The sequence below is a fragment of the Daphnia carinata genome, chromosome 6, assembly GCF_022539665.2.
Source record: "Daphnia carinata strain CSIRO-1 chromosome 6, CSIRO_AGI_Dcar_HiC_V3, whole genome shotgun sequence".
Taxonomy (NCBI): Eukaryota; Metazoa; Arthropoda; class Branchiopoda; order Diplostraca; family Daphniidae; genus Daphnia; species Daphnia carinata.
This window is the reverse complement of record NC_081336.1, coordinates 957,804-975,693: the sequence shown is the minus strand read 5'-3', so window position 1 is coordinate 975,693 and position 17,890 is coordinate 957,804. Positions and strand designations below refer to the sequence as shown.

Below are 17,890 nucleotides of genomic sequence, written 5' to 3'. Positions count from 1 at the left end.
GACGATTGAAAGACTGCTTGTTTTATTGCTAGCACCACTGGAATAGGATTGAGGTTTACAGCCTGGAAGCATAGTTCTCGTACATTTAACCAGAGGTCACAGGGCGCGTTTCCACGTACTTTTTGATGTTGGGATTATTACCAACCAATTCGATCAACTTCTTAAGATGAGGAGCCTTGGTAAGAACTTCACCGCCCAAACGGGTCATGATGGGTGTAGTAAAGAATGCATAATACGCAATATCAGCCCAGGTCAACTGTAACGTTTAAACATTTTCAGTTGGTAAAACATTTCTACAGTGTACTTGTATATTCACTTACCCCTTGGCCAACTAGATGTCCACTACCATTCTTAATGAGGTGTTGTTCAATCTTCTCCAAATGGGGTTGAATTGTTTCTTCATTGACTTTATCGAAAAGTTCTTTTTGCTTTACAGGATCTGCTTCCCAAGTGGGTGTTCTCATGGCTGTATTTGAATGAAACACTAGTGAATTATCAGCCCTGATTTTATACACTTCTCAAACTTACTTCCATGCAAATCATAAATGCAATCAACATACATGTCGGCTCGGCTTTGCTCCCAGTCATTTTGACCAGCTAATCCGTGCTGGCGTGCTAGATAGCGAGCAATTGTGTGAGACTGGGCCAACATTTTATCTCCATCGATCTCCAAGACAGGGACTTGCCCAAAAGGCATGCCTAACAACACAAATGCTAAGTTATTAACAACATTCTCTGATCAAAATAAATTTGATTACTGAACTTACTGGGTTTAATTGCAGGCCATTCTTTGCCCTCAAAACGAAAGTCCTCGAACGGAACGCCAGCACAGTGCAAGATTAAACGAGCAAGTTCTCCACGTCCTCGAACATTGAAGTAGTAGAGCTTGTAACCGGTCATTCTGCAGGTACAGTAATAACACAACGAGTTATTCTTTTGCCAATAAGCATGTTTATGACATTGTTTAGATAATATAAAAACACTTACCTGTTGATCACGTAGTAATTTGACAGACGAAAGATGGATGTATAAACACGACACCTAACGGTATCGCAATGGACTGGTCCCTGTTCAACATTTGTTGCGCAAAAATCTTAAAATTAAACTATTTAATATGCGATAAGCTGATAAAGTCCCATTTCTTATCAGGGAAGAGTGACTCAGCATCCCTTATTTTGTGTAAGAAAATATGGTGATTTTTCCCAAAATGTTTACTTTTCACTAGCCATTTATCACTGTGAAATGAATTGAAAAACGTACAAGAAAGAAAGCGAAATGACGGTTCATGAACAGTGACAGGGAAAAAAGGAAACCATTGTTTCAATAAAAATTCAACCTTGTCAAAAGGAGGTTCTTGAACAGACAATCGCATCGATATGAAAAAGTCGATTATTTGAAGAGGGTTATCATGTCGCACGACATTAACGGAGACGAGCTTTAGAGAAAAACAGAAAACTATTCCATCACATATGGTGGTGCGCAGCTATAACAGCTACTTTGAAATTTCAGTCGTGCAGTTGAAATGATGAAATACCATTCGGTCTGTGAACCCATCGGTCACGATTTATGTGAATTCGGAGAGCAAAACGAGATATGATACTACCTTTGTGTACCAAGTTATATGTCTTAAAAATACGTGTTTTAGCATGAATGATTTACGTAAAACTTTGAACCGGACATAACTAGATTTTTCTGCTAGATGTGCTATGCCAAAAAAAATAAAAGGGAAGACGGCGGCCATCTTAGCCGGTAAGCCAATTTTTTGGTGGAATGAATATGCGGGCATATAATTATGCAGCTGGCGTGTTCACGAGCTGTATCCGTTTGATTCATTGGTAATCGTTAAAGAAACAAAACACATAAAAATTCGAATGTTAGTTTTATTGCCGCTGACGTTAGTGCCACCTACCGAAAGACAAACGAAGGCAATTAAACTGTCAAACAAACGGGCGAGCACATGGTCGGGTTTCTTTTTTTCGAAAATGAGCTCTTGCCCGAACGCACAAAAAAAAAGGTCAAGACTGGAAATCCGTTTGTCTGTCAATTAAACGAGTATAAACTCGGTCAATTAGACAAAGTTCTCGTCAAAAATGATTCTAATGGCACATAAAAAGTCCATATTTGGTCATCAACGTTCTTATTGCGTTCAAGAGTTTGTTTGCTTTTTCCAGTGCAGTGTGCAACCTTTTATCACGAAACCGGTGCTATTATACTAGTAGGCGAACAGGTTATTCCAGTACGACCATCAGGAAGGTAAGCAGCAAATTTTTTTGAATGGAATCTGTGCAATCCAAATTGTCTCAGACAGCACTGAGTATGATTACGTAGTTCATTGATATTCCCTTTTTCTGTGTGCCTCTCTTTTCTAGATTGGTTTCAAGTTTTTCTACAGACAGAGCATCTCAAATGGGAGACTCACTTTTCTGAATGCAGTGCTATGTCTTCCAACCTACTGGCATACATTTTTCAGCCAGAGATTACAAGGTCTGTCCACGGCAGGTGGATAGGCAGAACAAAGGACCAATTATATTAACCAATGTAAACACACTAGACTTGGGTGACACAGAGATCCCTACACGCTGATCAACAGATGGCCCAATTTTCGTTTTCCATTTTATTTGTTCTGTTTCAGAAAAAAGCTGACTGCAGGACTGAACCGAGCGTACCGATCGAACTTGACAGTTGACGAAAAAGCTGCTGCGCCAATCGGTTCAAAGATCATCGAAACTCGCCTGCCTCTCTCCAACCCGTCTGTCGCCCTTATCGAATGCTTCCTGTCAAGTGTCGTCCCAGATGTTGGAACCGCGGCTAATAAAACAACATTAGCATCGAGAAATGTGGCGCTACATCGAACATGTACGACACCCATCGCCTAATAAAATCCGTAAGATGTTCGATTAAGAAGAAAAAAAACAAGACAGAAAACAATTTTTATCGGTGAGGACGTTGAGAACGAAATAGGATCCCTCGTTCCAGCTGTACTCTACTAACCCGTTCGGTTTCTTTTTCCAGTTGACCATATGCGAGTTTGAACTGCCCTCTCGGTGAATGAGTCTATCACGTGGATATCAATGACGATCAACAAGAGAGTCCTCTATTCCGCCCTTGAGGAACCCTTGTAATCATTTGGGTACATGTTAACAGATCAGCAGGGGTCAAAATGTTATTGGTAAGTATTACATTTTTCCTTCTTTTTTTCTTTGTGCGAGCAGTGGGAGAGAAGTGGGGGGGTTTACTTGTCTCATCTTGACAGAACCTGTCCATTCATGCCATTTTCCCCCGTTCCTTTTTAAATTTTCCTACTCCGTTACCTCCCACCACCTTGTAGCCCCACCCGCCCCTTACTGGCACAGGACTGACTTTATGCCAGCTGTGTATATGCGCTTCATCAGCTGGCTACTACTAGCCCAGTCGACGGCCGACCGCCCAGCCAATTGGACGTGTACCCCCCTTTTATTTATTTATTTTTTTTTTTTACCTCTCTGATCCATTCGAAAAATTTCAAAACCAATTTGTTTTGTTTTTTAAATACCCAGAGACTGTGGCCCAGCAAAAAGCCTGGCGTGTTTACTGCCCTCCCAGTGATGAACTGAGTTTGTGTTAATTAAAAAATAATAATAATAAGAAAACAACAACTCGCAATCTGGAAATTTGATCAGGATGCTGATGCGACCTCATCGCCATTATCAGCCGGAATCGCCGGATTATTATACGTCGTTGACTGCGGCCGCTACCAGTCCATCATTGTCATTGGGGATCATCTCATCATCGCTCGAGGTAAGAAACATACCAAGTGGACATGAACACTATATTATTTTCTGTTTGTCTTGTCTGTGTTTGCCGATCTCGTGTGGGATTTACACGTCCCCCTTCTGACTTGAAATGACACAGGGAGACACAGCACACACAGAGAGAGATGGTCGCCCGTGTGTTTGCGTCTCCTATTGTCCAAAAAGGCAAAGATTTTTCTTGCGTTGATAAGATTTCCAAAATCGACATGTAAAACACAAAACGTTATTTAGATTTTTTTTTTTTTGTGTGGTCCCCCTTTTTTTATCCGTTGACATGTTTAAAGAGCTTGCCCAATCACGTCGCCTAATTCTTAATTGGAGACAGGTCCATCGGTTCTATTATCAGTAAAAAAAAAAAGATTGTAGGCATTTGATTTCTTTATGTGTTCCAGATGGCACGTGTGTCCCCTCTAAACGTCTAAAAAAAAAAAATCTGGAGTTGATTTAAATTAAGAAAAAAAATAGGAGGGGGGGAGAGAAATTCTAGGACTACATTTATTGTGTCAAAGAAATTCTTCTTTAAAAAAAAAAAAATGCAATTCAAAACGTTCGGCGGCAGAGTCGGCGGCAGTTTCTTTTTTTTTTTTTTTTCTTTTCTTTTCTTTTCTTTTCTTTTCTGTCTCTCTCTCTCCAGTTGCAGCCGCGCGCCAGGATCCGGGACAGTCTGGCGCCACCGTCCGCCGACTACTAGCTGGGGCTGGGCAACTGGCTGTGCGCTGCCAGGTCCTTATATATACTGGCCGACTCTTTGGAGCCTCCTCTCTTTCTTTTCCGTCCTTTTTTTTTTTTTTTTTTATTCTTCCCATTCTCATTCTCCCTTTTTTTTTTTTTCGATATTAGTTTGTCAGTTTTTTTTTTGTGAGGGGTGGGGGGCCACCTAAAAAAAAAAATAGTCCCTCACCTTAAACGCAAATGAAAATGAGTTTTTGTGTGTGTGTGTGTGTTGAGAGAAAACGTTACAGACAGAGTATTTTAGGTAGCGCGCGCGCTGGGAATATTTATTTATATTTTTAAATTATTAAATTGACTTTCAAGAGAGCGAAGAGAAATGTGTGCGCGCTCCCACCTGTCCCACCCCTCAAGGTGCTCACCTGTACGTCGCCACCTGCTCTTTTCCTTGACGCCAGTTTTTTGTTTTTGTTTTCAAAGGACCTATTCTTTTTTTTGTGTGTGTTTTTATTCGCCCCTCCGACTTGCTTTCTTTCTTTTTTTTTTTACGAGTCTCTTCGTTTTAATTTTTTTCTTTTCTTCGAAAACGGTGTGAGAACGTCGGCCAAACTCATTCGTCAATTACGACATTTTTCGTTTTTGTTTCGCCTTATACGGTGGCACGAAATACCGAAACCCATCGAGACTCGTTACGAAGTATGACGCAAACAAGCGGGAGATGTCAAACGAGAGCCGGGCCAACAGAAGAAGAAAGAAAATTAAAGGAAAGGCAAACGTTTCGTTTTGAATGTGACCGCGCGGGACGGTCCGTCGTGCATAATGAATCGAACTTATTCACGGGGACACACACACACACACACGATTTGATTGAAGGGTGAGACAAGAAGAAATGACGACATGCCTTAAGCTGTTGGGTTGTGTGGGTCAAGTTTTGAAAATTGAGGGAGTCAGAGCAGACGAAAAACAAAACAAACGTAATGGGAAATGCTTCATTCAGCGGATTACGTTTGCAGCGGGGCAGAGAAATTTGAAACGCGCGCGCCCTGTGGTGGTATGTCTGTGCGCAAGACATGGAAAAGAAAAAAGAAAAAAAATCTGTTTTTATTTTATTTTATTTTATTTCTTTTTTTTTTTTTTTTGGTGAGAGGGGGGGGGGGGTTCAAATGGAAAAGAGGCGCCAGACTGTCGGGCGGGAGCTTGTATAAGAAAAAAAGGCGCGCTCGCTCAACTCTTTTTTTTTTTTTTTCTTCTTCTTCTTCTTCTTTTGCTAGACCAGCAAAAAAAAAAAAAAAAAGTCCTTGATGACCGAAACAAAAAAAAAATTCACTTTGTTTGTTATTATTATTACAATAGAAAATTTTTAGGATCAAGTTTTTTTTTTTCCCGTACCATTTAACCCGGGACAATTATGTTTGAAAAAAAAAAAAAAATACGAAAGTGCGCGTCCTATCTCGTTCCAAAATTTAAAAAAATGGAGAAAGGTGAGGGGGGAGTGATGATTTGGACGAGTCAATAAAAATGAAAATGGTGCGCATCTGTAAACAGGCGGTCAGTTTGCTCGGCTGTTCGTGATTGCGTTTGATTGCCATCTTTTGTTCTAAACGGCACGAACCAAAGATAGATCACACACGTCCCGTTTGCGCCCCTTGCGTTTAGTGGCCCCTCGCATCTCCACACATACACAAAAAAAAAAAAAAAATGCGGACTCGAAAATCTTTTATGATTTTTATTATTTGTTTTTGAGCGCGCCCAGTGAATGTCGTGATAAAGCACACAACACCCTCGAAACGCGACGAGCGTGTGCGGCAAGAAACTGCCAATCAAAACAACATATCCAGGTGTGTGTGTAAAGCCTGTAAGTAAAAAGGAGAATCTATTCTTGGGGTGTGTGTGTGTGTGTGTGTGAGCAGAGAGAGAGAGAGAGAGAGAGACAGTTACGTAAATATTGAAGAAAAATAAATATAAAGAAGCTCTTTCTTTTAACGAACTGCGTGAGCGATTCGAGCCACCTGCCGTTTTGTCCGGCTTCTGTTCAACTGGCCAGCGCATTTTGGGACCTTATTTTTTTTTTTGGCAGCTGTTCAGTGTGCAGTTTAAGGGTTACCCAACAAGAGCGCAACAAACAGCCCCACTTTTTATGCAAAAATGTTGGCCCGGCCGAACTTTGCATTGGGACTCCTTTCAACCGTCTGATTATGCCATGTTCTCACTTTTTTTTTGTGCGTGCCAACGGTAAAGAGGAACATCGTTGGAAGTGTTCCAAAAAAAAAAAAAAAATTTTTCGGGATTTTCTCTGCTAGTCAGAATGTGTCCAGTCATCTCTTGAAAATGAGGTAGAAATGAGGGGGAAGAAAAAGGAGGAGAGGCTGAGTGTCAACCGATTTTGAGGCAGTTTAAATAGTCGTTCCAGGACCATCGTTTTTTGGAGTCTGCACGTGCTGATGGGCTGTTGGGAGTGACGCCGCTATCGTGTCAATAAACCTACGCAACTCCCGATACGTTTTGGAACGCCTGCTGGGACAGCAGCTGGAACATCTGTTGCTTACAAGACATTTATACTCTTTCGCCTGCTAGCAGAAGGCGCAAGAAGAAAGAACAATAAACAAATAAAAAAACAAACTAGACCAAATATCTCAGTGAGTAAAACACACGCACAAAAAAAAAAGGGATGTTCCAAAAGTGTACATTATAAGAGTCTCGAGAGAATGTGTTTATCCAGACACATGTTCCCAGTGAGAGAGTTCCAGTCGTGTTGCGATGAAAAGTGTAAAGGAATGTTTTTTTTTGTTGTTTTTTTTTTCCCCTTGATGTTGTGGAACGTGACACACACACACACACACACACACACACACACACACACACACACACACACACACACACACACACACACACACACACACACACACACACACACACACACACACATATATATATATATATATATATATATATATATATATATATATATATATATATATATATATATATATATATATATATATATATATATATATATATATATATATCTACCAGTTCTTCCCGATGCCCAGCCGGCCAGAGGGGGGGGGGGGGCCATATGGTTCATCAGCTGACCAACACTTTTTATATTGAAATTTCAATTATTTTTGTTGTTGTTTTTTTTTTTTTTTGTTTGGAACAAAATGTTTCTTTGCCAAGAACATCTGGAGCCTCGTTCCAGAACACGTGTCGAATGATGTGCTAATCGTTTCAGATTTGCATCTATTCAACGATTAATCGTTATCAAACCGGGGAGGCCAGCCAATCGAATCTGATTTGTTTGGCTGTGAAAAAAAAAATGGAATTCTTTTGTTTCTTTATTTATTCAACTCTAAAATGATAAAAAAAAGATGTGATCGATTGTGCGTTATTGGCAGGGGAGCATTTATCTCCCTTGTTTCTTGTTGTTATTTTGATTGAATTTCATTTGTCCGTTTCATTTGTTTAAATTCAATGACTAAACAGAAAATGTTTTGGAATTGCAGAAAATGCCAGTGGAACTGAGACTGAGGAGGTCCGCTGCTTTGACGCGCGATGAATACGAGAGGGCCGCAGCGCTGGACGAGGAGCTCTCTCCAAAGACGGAATGCAGCGACGACAGCGTCGAAATCCGATCGACGCCGATGCGGATCCATGGCGCTGCCATCAACAAGCCGCTCATTTTGCGACCGAACGCAATTCTAGCCGCGCACGCGCCTCTGAAGCGGCCCTGCAACAACAACAACAACAACAGTAGTCAAGACAGCCGTCATAAAATGTCGCATTGGAACGACGTGGAACAGCCGGAAGAGAAGCGAATGCGCTTGATGGTGGGCAGCCATCCGGCGCCGCTGTTGACGCCCTTTTATCACGCGCCATCTGTTGAGCAACATCAGCAAAACGGGCTGAAATTAGCCGGCCATCCGCACGATTTGCTCCTGCTGGAAGCCGAGAGGAACCGGCTGTTCCAGCATTGGATGAGACCCGACAACTGGCCGCCGGCCGTCGCCCATCCGACGGTGGAAAGCGCGGCCGCCGCCGCCCATCATCTGATGACGTCGGCCCTCCATTACCACTACCCGCATCTGATCCAGCCGGCCGGCAGCGGAGGCGGCTACAGTTTACCGCCGCCACCACCGCCCCCTCCTCCTCCTCCGCATCATCACGCGTTCCTCCATCCGGCGCCGGCCACTGCTGCGGCGGCGGCGGCGGCGGCCATTTTTAATTTATCCTACGGCCATTTGTTACCTCAGCCGATGATGTTTCATCGACGTCCCGCCTTGTTTTCGCCTCCGTCATCCGTCAGCGGAGTGAAAACTGTTGGGCCGCCTTCGCCCGTCTGTGCCCGATCCGTCACTCCTCCGCCGCTGTCGATGCTCGGGCCCCTTCCTGCCCTCGTTCCGCTTCACGACACGCCTCCGCCTTCGGATTGCAGTCGCCAAGAGTCGGCCGTCCGTCCGATGGCCAGCGCTTCCGGCCAGTGCCTTCCGTCGCTGGAGAAAAGGAAGGACGCGAGCTCGTCGCCCAGTCAACAACACACGACGCGGATGAGCCGGAAAGAGGAGAGGAAGTGCCTTCCGTCGATCGATTCCGGAAGCGATGCCAATAAATCGAACGGAACGAGTGGCGTTAAATCGGCGGCCGTTCCGCTCTTCCTCAGCGTCGAGACGCTGCTGAGCCGTGACAAACCGATGGGCCATCATCATCCTCATCATCATCGGGTCGGCCAGCCGGAAGAAGAGGAAGAAGAAGAGATGCGTCGACCGGAATTGGGAGCAGAAAGAAACGAAGAAGAAGAAGAGGATGAAGAAGAAGATGATGAAGAAAGGCGGTGGAGAGGGCGGACGTTGCGCGACCCTCGGCATCAATTTCAGCTGGCCAGAGCGGGTCGAGAGGGCAGCTCGGCCGGCACGACGACGTCCACCAGTCAGCGCAATTACAAGAATATGACGCGAGAGAGGCGGATGCAGGCCAACGCCCGGGAGCGGACGCGAGTCCACACGATCAGCGCCGCATTCGAAGCGCTGAGACGGGCCGTTCCGTCCTTTTCACACGGCCAGCGATTGTCGAAGCTGTCCATCTTGCGGGTAGCGTCGGCCTATATCGCGGCGCTCGGCCAACTGGCCGGAGAGGATGGCGACCAAGAGGGAGACGAAGGCGGCCAGCACGGCCGCTGCCAGTTGAGCGAGTGCGTCGACCGTTGCACCCGCACGCTCATGACCGAAGGTCAACTCTTGCGCCGCAACCGGAAGCGATCGGGCGTGGCCGGCCGTCCCAAGAACGCCACCGACGACGAAGATGAGGCTGACGATTCAATTCGATTATGATTTCATTTTTTAAATTTCAAATTCATTTTGTTTTGTGATGTTGTGTACATAGTGTTCATACTATTTCGTATGTTTTGTTTTGTTTTGTTTTTTTTCTTTTTTTAGCTTTTGTGCAATCATCTTCTTTATCAAAATATTATATTACATTCGTTTGAAAATTGGATTTACTTTTCTTTATTTTTTTTTTCGCACTGATTTTGATTACGTTCATCTTTTCTTTTGTGTTCGTTGTGACCGATGATCGTGTTCAACGTCTGTCCATTTCTTTGATTGATGCTTTTCAACAAGTTTCTGATCGAAGAAAAGCCGACGCATTTTGTGAGGTCACTCAACGAATCTTATCAGTTGATTTTTTTAGTTTGTCTTTTGGACTGTAGAAACATTTTTTTTTTTTTGTTTTTTTGTTACAACAAGGTCGGCTCCTCCTTCGAATCCCGGCCAGTGGCGAGTCCCGGCTCGTTTAATCCCGTTCACATCGTCCAACCAATAGGGTGTTAGTATTTTTTTTCTAATCACATTTGACGTGCGTAATGATCACATAAAAAAAAAAATGGCGTCGACATTCAATTGTTTTTTGGTTTTTTTAATTTTCGTCAACTGCCGTCGGAAGTTGATCCGAAGGGCGAAAAGCATTTGAGCATTCGCAGCTCGTTGCCGGACATTTGTGTGTGTGTGTGCCCAATCGGCAGTGAAAAATGGCGGCTCTATCAGATCAATTATTTATTAATAGAGAATTCTAGACTCGTTGGATTTAGAAGAAAAGAACTTGCTTAGTTTATTTATTTATTTATTTTATTTTATTTTTATTTTTTTTTTTCTCTCGACATGTCTACGCATCACTAGGAGCGGTCGGGGGAGGAGAAAAAAACATTTTCAGTTGTCTTTTCTACAAGGATAGAAGTGAAAAGAATAGATATTCCAAGAGCGGTGTGTGTGTGTTGAAGGAGAGTGTTGGCCGCTTACACAGTGTGTATGTGTGTGTGTGTGTGTGTGTGTGTGTAAATGTGGCGGCAGGACGGACGGCGCCAGGTATTATAACCTGACGGCCAGACCAAAGACAAGGAGGAGGGTTTTGTGAATGTTGGGTTTATTTTCTTCAGGTGAGAAAGCCAAGAAGAGAATATTAAATTATTTTCTTTTTTTTTTTTTTATTCTTTTTTTTTATATAATAATTACTGCATCGTCAGCATCGAATTGAAATGCAAAGTCTTTATAAAAATGTTGTTTTCTCATTGAATCGTGGTGGAACAACAGTAGCGGAAGAACAGGCCAACTGCATTATCGCTCGAGATAAGAGAAAGTTGACATTATTTTTCTATTTGCATTCATGAAATTTCGTGCCTGATTGATTTCGATATGTTTTTTTAAAATTATTTTTATGTAGAGAAAGTCAAGCTTGGTGTGTGCGTTTATGGCCGCCATCATCGTCCGAGAAAAACTGTATCCTCGGGGAGCACTGGACAATCATCGTCGGTAATGATCCATCATCAAACAGAGACTTCGTACGTCATTATAATAAATCATAATTGAATTTTAAAAATAAGGGAACACAAGAAAGAAAAATAAAAACATACCGCCTTGAATGTCCGAAGGCTACCAGGTGGATTCAAACGAAATTAGCGTGAGTAGCAGGCGGTAATAATAATATTCATGCGATGCTGACGTTCCCCGTGTGTTCCCGCAACGGCCAATTTCTTCACGGTGAATCCACGCCATCTATCGCCAATTTCGTTCTTTAAAAAAAACGTACGGAAAACAAACGGCATTTCATGCCGATCGAGAGTGATCATCACGTTACCCTATGAAAACAGGTAGGCATTTTCAATCAAACCAAAGAGAAAAATTCAAATTTAAATGTCTATCATTATCTCTATACGCTTGAATTTGACTCTAGGAATTAGTAATTAACATAGCGGTGCCGTGAAAGAAAAGAGGGGAGATGTTTGAATGGAGTGGCAGGTCTACAAGACATTGAAATTGCTATTTAAAAACGAAAAGAAGGCTGGATGGGTCGTGGCGCTGACCACCCGCGAATCTTGTCTATCATCATCAGCAGCACATTTTCACGTAATAGAATTATTCATAGCACATCACGCGCTTCTTTCTAAATTGTTTTCGTCGCCCCCCCCCCCCCTTGCGTGCGCTGACCGCATTTAATTCATTTTTCACCGTGTTCCATATCAAACGCGTCTCTCTACCGCTTGATTTTTTTTCCCCCCAACTGGAACACGAAGAACAAAAAGATTTGCCGACGTCATTGTTTGTTGTGTGTTACCATGTCATTGGCCATTTTCTTGAGCTGCACAGTCATGGGGGGGGGGGATGAAACCTTCATTTTTTTTGGCAATCTTCTTTTGCTGTTCAACTTTGATCGATTGGCCTGATGTTCTTTTTGGCGGCTTCCCAGTTTAGTGTGAAACAAGCGAACCTCGCGCTCATCTTTCATCTTTTCTTTTTGTTTTGTTAACGTGATCTTTTTTGTTTCTTAGTGGACCGCGTGATCCCAAACGTTTTCCAATAAATCTTTAGGCCTACGATTTTTTGCAAAGGTTGCGTAAACCAATGGTAGTAATTTTGAACGTTATTCTTTTGTTTTTTTCTATCTCAAGTTGCTGTTTAACCCAACGCTTTAAACAGCTGTCTCTTGCACTCACCTACACCGACCTGACAGGTAAGCCAACGTCCTTTGTTTTTCATTAAATTTCAGCGTTACGTGTTTAGCTGTTGGCTTAAATTCTAGATAATCTTCATCCGATCGAAATGAATAGATAGCGATCAGAATTATTTTTCGATTGTTTTGGTGCAGGATTTGGTAGATGTTTAAGTTATTTTCGTGTTACGTTTCGAACTCGTGTTTTACGTCTCGTAATCAGTTTGACGGCGCCAAAGATTTCCAAAAAAAAAAAAAAAGGGACGCGACTTGCTGTCGGTTGCTCTTCTTTTATGCGCATAGCTTAGACATGAGGAAATAATAACAAAAGAAGAGAGAGAGGGAGGGGGGGGGGAGGAGATCTGTCGGCGGCACCTGCCGCCTTTCAAGTGTTATTTCAAGAATGACGAGGACGCAACGTTGTGCATTTTCGATTCCTATCCCAACTCACGCTTCATTTTTATTCGATGCTCCGTTTCTCTTTTGTTTTTTTTTTTGTTTTTTTAAAGAAAGACAACTGGCGCCATCCAAAGATTGCATTTCGGTAGGCTGCCGTATTATTAGAATTATATTTAGAATCGGAGATCGATCCGAACGTACCCGACCACGAGGACATAACCGATGCTCATGACTTAAAGGCATGACGTAAGTGTTATACATCGCAAAATGCCACGCCCTACTCAATTATCGAGGGATGGGTTTCACCTTTTTATTTATTTTTTTTTTAAGTCTAAAAAGATTTTTTTTTCTTTTCTTTTAAAGACACATCAACATTGATTGATTTTGGTGTTTAAAACGAAATCGGAAAGCCTTTTGTGTTTTTAATTTTACATGTGTACCTGCTGTGTGTGTGTGTGTGTACATCTTGTATTTTCTTTTCTTTTGTTTTCTTTCTTTCACAGGTAGACACACACACAGAAAGAAAAGAAAAACGTTTGTGTAAAACAAAAGAAAATCTTTTTTGGGGACCGAGGGATTTCGTGGGGGGGTGGGGGTGACTCTGGACGTGTGCCCAAATGTACACCTGAGAAATGCAAGCGGGGGATAGGTGATTAAAACAGGCAGTGTAGACACGACTCTCTTGTATGTGTGAGAGAGCAAGTTAAAATAAAACAAGAAAATGAGGGGCGACAAGGAGGCGCCAACCCAAAGTTGAAAAAAAAAGAACCGCTCTTGTCTGTTACAGACATGCCCCCCTCCCCCACCTTGTGTTTTTTTCCCCTCTTTTCACGTCCTAACAATAACGAAAAAAGAAAAAGACACTGTATAGACACACAGTAGGGGGGCTCCAGGTTAATTCAGCGGGTGGTATGGCGGGTTCTCTCTCTTTTTTTTTTTTTTTTTCGAAAGAAAAGTTCAGGTAGAATTCGGGGTGTTGGAACTACATGCGAAACTACACCTTTTAACATTTTCTCTTCCTTTTTTGGGGGCCTTATTTTTTGTTACCTGGTAATTGAAGCGGCTCGTTCAAATAGTGTCCCTCCCTTTATCCTTATCTTTTGATTTTTTTTTTTGTTTAAAATTAAAAAAAAAAAAAATATGTACCATCAAAAGAATTTCATTTCAGTAGCTGGAAATGTTTTTTTTTTTTTGTTTGTTTGAAAATGAAAAAAAAAGGACTATTAAAAATTTTTATGATTTGATAAACTGGACGAGGACTTAACTTGCTGTATTATTAGGTGATGATGGTGATGAAGATTGGGGTGTAGCAAATGCGGCTATAAACACGTTAATAATGGCGATAAAGAAAACGAGGGCCAGCGTCAAGTGATCGATCTTATTCAGCCAGTGCAATCGCCGTTGGGCGGCGACGTTTGCCGGACTCGAATTCGATTGCTCCAAGTCTTTGACGGCCATCGATTTCGATTTGATGTAAGAGCCGATAATTAATAAGACGCCCGTTACGAGCTAAAGCGTTTGCAATTGAAAATGTAATTAGTTTTTTTTTTTTTTGTTTAGTCTTTTAGACTGTAAATGAATGAATGAAAACCTGTAAGATCAAGCTGATTGAAATGAGGACAATGGAAATGAGCCGTTCGGGACCTTCGGTGTAGGTCGAGTTGACGGCATTGTGCAATTGGTTGGCGTTGGCCGTTAGGAAAGCGAAATCCACTAGGCCGTTGGCCAACGTTTTCTTGCTGTTGAAAACACCGGAAAGGACTGAGTAGTCCGCGTGTTGTCCAGCTAAATTATTAGCTTCGTTTGGGCCTTCTGTCTCGTTTGATGATGCCTCTCCAGGCTGACGAGTGTCTCTGGATTCGCAAACCACTTGTTCCAGATTCCGACGTCTGCCGGATGAAAACAAATGTCGAAAACAGTCGGTCCACTTAGACTTTTGTACGACGTGACTGCGATCCTGCGTTTCCTTTATCACAAACATTTTGTTTTTCAATTAGTTTTGGGGACTAAAATGGTTCACGTTTTGTTTATACCTCTATTGGGGCATCTTGTTCCAGCGAATCGTTCTCTGTTGCCTGCTGGACAGCAGTTGTTTCTTGGATATCTTCACCAGTCGAATCCGCCATTCTTCCTACACCAGGGCTTTTAAAAAACAATTGGTGTGCAGCACGACGCGAAACGTATGCCACACCGAATGTATATCCTAAAGCTGAGAAACTGTTTACTGTTTCATTAACGGGGACTATTAAAATGATGGCAATGATAAGGCAGCATTTTTTTTTCTCTTTATTGCCCGTCATTCACAGACAAATGAAGCTCGTTGATAAAATACCCCTCCCCCCCCCCCTCTCTATTTTGTTTGTACTATTTATGAAATAGGGTCAAAGAGATTATGAAATGGAACACCGAAAACTCACTAATGGCATTAATTTTCGACAGGTGGCTCAACATCAGGAGTTGATGTTGATGTAGTGGAAAACGCGGCTATGAAAATGTTGGTAATGGCGATGATGAAAACGAGTGCGATCGTCCAGTGATCAATCAAAATTGAGCCAACGTGTTCGCCGACGGATGTACGCTTCGCTTGCATCTTCCGAGTTCGTTGTGCCATCTTGCTGATTGTTAAGTTTAGTCGGGACCGGTTTGGATTGCATGTATGACGTGCAAATGAGCAGAATGCCAGCTACGATCTGTTCGGTCAAACAAACTGCTGACTGAGTGCATTTCAATCTTTCAAATTGCATCACGCCGTCGGTTATTTTTTTTTACCTGCAAGAAAATACTGGTAGAGATGAGGACGATGGAGACGATTCGTTCGTTACCCGAATTACGGGATGCGACGGCGTAGTAGAGCTGATTGGCGTTGGCCGTCAGGAAGGCAAAGTCCATCAGGCCGTTAGCTAACGTCTTCTTGTTGTTGAAACCACTAGAAATGATGGCAAAGTCGTTATTGTCTTGCTGTGGAGGCCTGTTGGCTCCACCTAACGTCCCGTTAGTTGTTGCTCGCATCTGACCAGGCCTTCCAGGAGTCCCCGTTGGTGCCTATGGATGTTTGTTCAACGAAAATGTTTTACTTGTTTAGACTTAGAATAGAATCGTTCAATAATGGTGACGTATTGATGACCTCATTTGTCGAGTCCGTCTGGGGTGGTGTTTTGCCGAACGGCAAAGCATTTTTAATTCCACCAAGGAAACTCCTCTTTGCTTCGGTGCCACCGGGATTATTTTCCTGAATTTGTAATAGGATAATATTTAACGTCTATCATCCGAGTTTTGTTTTCCGTGATAAGATAAAAAACAAAAATAAACAAAAAAAAACCTCGTTATTGGGATCTTGGGGTCCGTCAGGATTACTTCCGTCCACTGCGACCGTTGATGACTAAAAAAAAAAAAAAAATCGTATTATCATTTGCATTCGATGTTACGGGAATTTACATGAACAAGGACCTCGTTTAGATTGCTTTCCGATTTTCCAGATTTGCCGAACGGCAGGACACTTTTGAAACGATTAAATTTTCCTGGAGTGCTCTTTTCTGCCACAACTTCATCTGGATCGTTTGCGTCAATTGCATCGGTCGATGTCTAACAATAGTTTAACAATCAAAACACTTTTCACTTGCCGAAATTAGACGAACGTTACAGTAATATCTGACGACGTAATTTAAACGATCATTCGTTATGAAATTAGTGAATGAAAGGGCATTTTTCCTTCCACCTAATTTATGTAGACCTTAGATTATGTGACTGGGATTCGTAATTGCCCAATCGGTTATTCCCAGCATATTGAATAGTCATTTTTACCTCATGATCTGGACCTCGCGGATGATCTAAATAAATTCCGTCTTCATCTATGCTCTCTCGGTTTGTTACATGGATCGTCGGATCGGTTCCAGTTCGCTGCGGTACAGCAGATGAATCTTCACTGAACGAGTCCATCGTTTTCGCTTCACGTATTTCTCACTTTTGATGGATGGTCCTGAACTCTAGGGAACCAATACTTTAAATCAAACTCTTAAACAAATTCTAATATTTACAGTTTTCGATTTATCTTATCGTTTGTCCTGAGTAGTAATCTGCAGTATAATCGAAGAGCTGATACGATTACCGATAACACTTTTGTATTGTTAAATCTTGTCATCACCTTGTCGAGGGGGAAGCTGGAGCTAACTTTTTGTTTATAGCTGATCCAAGTCCATCTCTTCTATACATTCCCCGTAAAGCATAACGTATAGGTGCGAGTGGGGAATCACAGTATAATAGTCAGGTATAGGATGACGCCAGGCCGGCGCCTCCAATCTATTGGCCATTCCGACAGAGTCACGTCGCCATTGCACCTGTAGTGTACGTTGTAATCTCGGAATTCGTTTTCATCTGTGAGAAGAGTTTGTTTTTGTTTTGTCTTTTAAGAAATGAAAAATCTTTTTACCCAACAATAAAACATTTGATGGTCTGCTGCTGAATAAAAAAAATTCCCCTTGTGTTTGTCTATTCAGGAGGTTAGAAAATGGCAGGGGGCACAGGTGTTGAAGTGCACATTGGGAGTCAAAGTTTGTCTTATAGTGCCCGTCACAGCATGCACTGCTGGACGTTGGCGCCGTTCATGATGACTTTTCCTGTTCTTTATACCCCATCAAGGAGAGTTTTACGCCACGGGTATTCCGTATTTCTTGAATTTTTGTTTTCCGATAGACATTTTTCGTTTTATCTGTGTGTGCAGAAAGCTCCTGGTGCCTGACACTGGTGAGAGATCATTCCCTTTGGAATTTGATATCTTTGAGACGAGTTAGGCAAGTTAAATCCACAAAATGGAGGCAAACCAATAGACCCAGTCGTTTCAACAACGTTTGTGCTTATGTTTGTTGATGACATTATAATTGTGACGATTTGGATTTTTTAGTTAGGTTGACAACGTCACTTGAGGCAAAATTTCCTTCTTCACGGATGGAAACTAGTTTTTAATGTTGCACAAGTTGGGTTTTCAAACCAGTCGAATTGCAACATCATAACCTTAACATTCCGGTTTTCGACTTCCATGTCATCAAGACGCCACCTAACGA

The 17,890-nt window shown here is 42.2% G+C and overlaps 3 protein-coding genes, 1 long non-coding RNA gene and 1 pseudogene across 5 annotated transcripts; 2 read left to right on the top strand and 3 right to left on the bottom strand.

Moving 5' to 3' along the window:
• Window positions 1-5: 5 nt before the first annotated feature.
• LOC130689691 (glutathione S-transferase-like) lies at window positions 6-17,883 on the bottom strand. The gene is made up of 6 exons (XM_057512629.2): window positions 17,879-17,883; window positions 988-1,041; window positions 768-901; window positions 529-699; window positions 321-466; window positions 6-256 (listed from the first exon to the last, which is right to left on the bottom strand). The coding sequence occupies exons 3-6, from the start codon at window positions 898-900 to the stop codon at window positions 86-88; spliced, it is 621 nt and encodes a 206-aa protein (XP_057368612.1). The 5' UTR covers window position 901; window positions 988-1,041; window positions 17,879-17,883; the 3' UTR covers window positions 6-85.
• On the top strand, window positions 3,200-9,947 carry LOC130689658 (arginine-glutamic acid dipeptide repeats protein-like). Its single transcript, XM_057512595.2, has 2 exons — window positions 3,200-3,777; window positions 7,964-9,947. Exons 1-2 carry the CDS (start codon window positions 3,661-3,663, stop codon window positions 9,782-9,784), a joined length of 1,938 nt encoding a protein of 645 aa, XP_057368578.1. The 5' UTR covers window positions 3,200-3,660; the 3' UTR covers window positions 9,785-9,947.
• Window positions 11,004-12,305, top strand: LOC130689704 (uncharacterized). The gene is made up of 3 exons (XR_009000792.2): window positions 11,004-11,257; window positions 11,329-11,595; window positions 11,679-12,305. It is a non-coding gene; the product is annotated as an uncharacterized LOC130689704 (long non-coding RNA).
• On the bottom strand, window positions 14,052-15,032 carry LOC130689688 (ninjurin-B-like). Of its 2 annotated transcripts, XM_059495805.1 has the most exons (4): window positions 14,867-15,032; window positions 14,701-14,799; window positions 14,425-14,664; window positions 14,052-14,342 (listed from the first exon to the last, which is right to left on the bottom strand). In XM_059495805.1, the coding sequence occupies exons 1-4, from the start codon at window positions 14,957-14,959 to the stop codon at window positions 14,094-14,096; spliced, it is 681 nt and encodes a 226-aa protein (XP_059351788.1). In that variant the 5' UTR covers window positions 14,960-15,032; the 3' UTR covers window positions 14,052-14,093. The 2 variants fall into 2 exon arrangements, with proteins under 2 accessions (XP_059351788.1, XP_057368608.1); XM_057512625.2 differs by having other exon boundaries at window positions 14,425-14,799.
• On the bottom strand, window positions 15,182-17,861 carry LOC130689684 (ninjurin-A-like; annotated as a pseudogene).
• Window positions 17,884-17,890: the final 7 nt, after the last annotated feature.

What these genes read in the sequence shown, in the direction of transcription:
- LOC130689688 (XM_057512625.2), bottom strand. Translation starts at nt 14,959, where the DNA reads ATGGCGGATTCGACTGGTGAAGATATCCAAGAAACAACTGCTGTCCAG. An exon ending in AACAAGATGCCCCAATAGAG is followed by an intron (nt 14,800 to 14,866) that starts GTATAAACAAAA and finishes TTTGTGATAAAG; the next exon opens with GAAACGCAGGATCGCAGTCA. An exon ending in CAATCAGCTTGATCTTACAG is followed by an intron (nt 14,343 to 14,424) that starts GTTTTCATTCAT and finishes CAAACGCTTTAG; the next exon opens with CTCGTAACGGGCGTCTTATT.
- LOC130689658 (XM_057512595.2), top strand. Translation starts at nt 3,661, where the DNA reads ATGCTGATGCGACCTCATCGCCATTATCAGCCGGAATCGCCGGATTAT. An exon ending in TCATCTCATCATCGCTCGAG is followed by an intron (nt 3,778 to 7,963) that starts GTAAGAAACATA and finishes TTGGAATTGCAG; the next exon opens with AAAATGCCAGTGGAACTGAG.
- LOC130689691 (XM_057512629.2), bottom strand. Translation starts at nt 900, where the DNA reads ATGACCGGTTACAAGCTCTACTACTTCAATGTTCGAGGACGTGGAGAA. An exon ending in ATGGCCTGCAATTAAACCCA is followed by an intron (nt 700 to 767) that starts GTAAGTTCAGTA and finishes TTGTGTTGTTAG; the next exon opens with GCATGCCTTTTGGGCAAGTC. An exon ending in GACATCTAGTTGGCCAAGGG is followed by an intron (nt 257 to 320) that starts GTAAGTGAATAT and finishes TAAACGTTACAG; the next exon opens with TTGACCTGGGCTGATATTGC.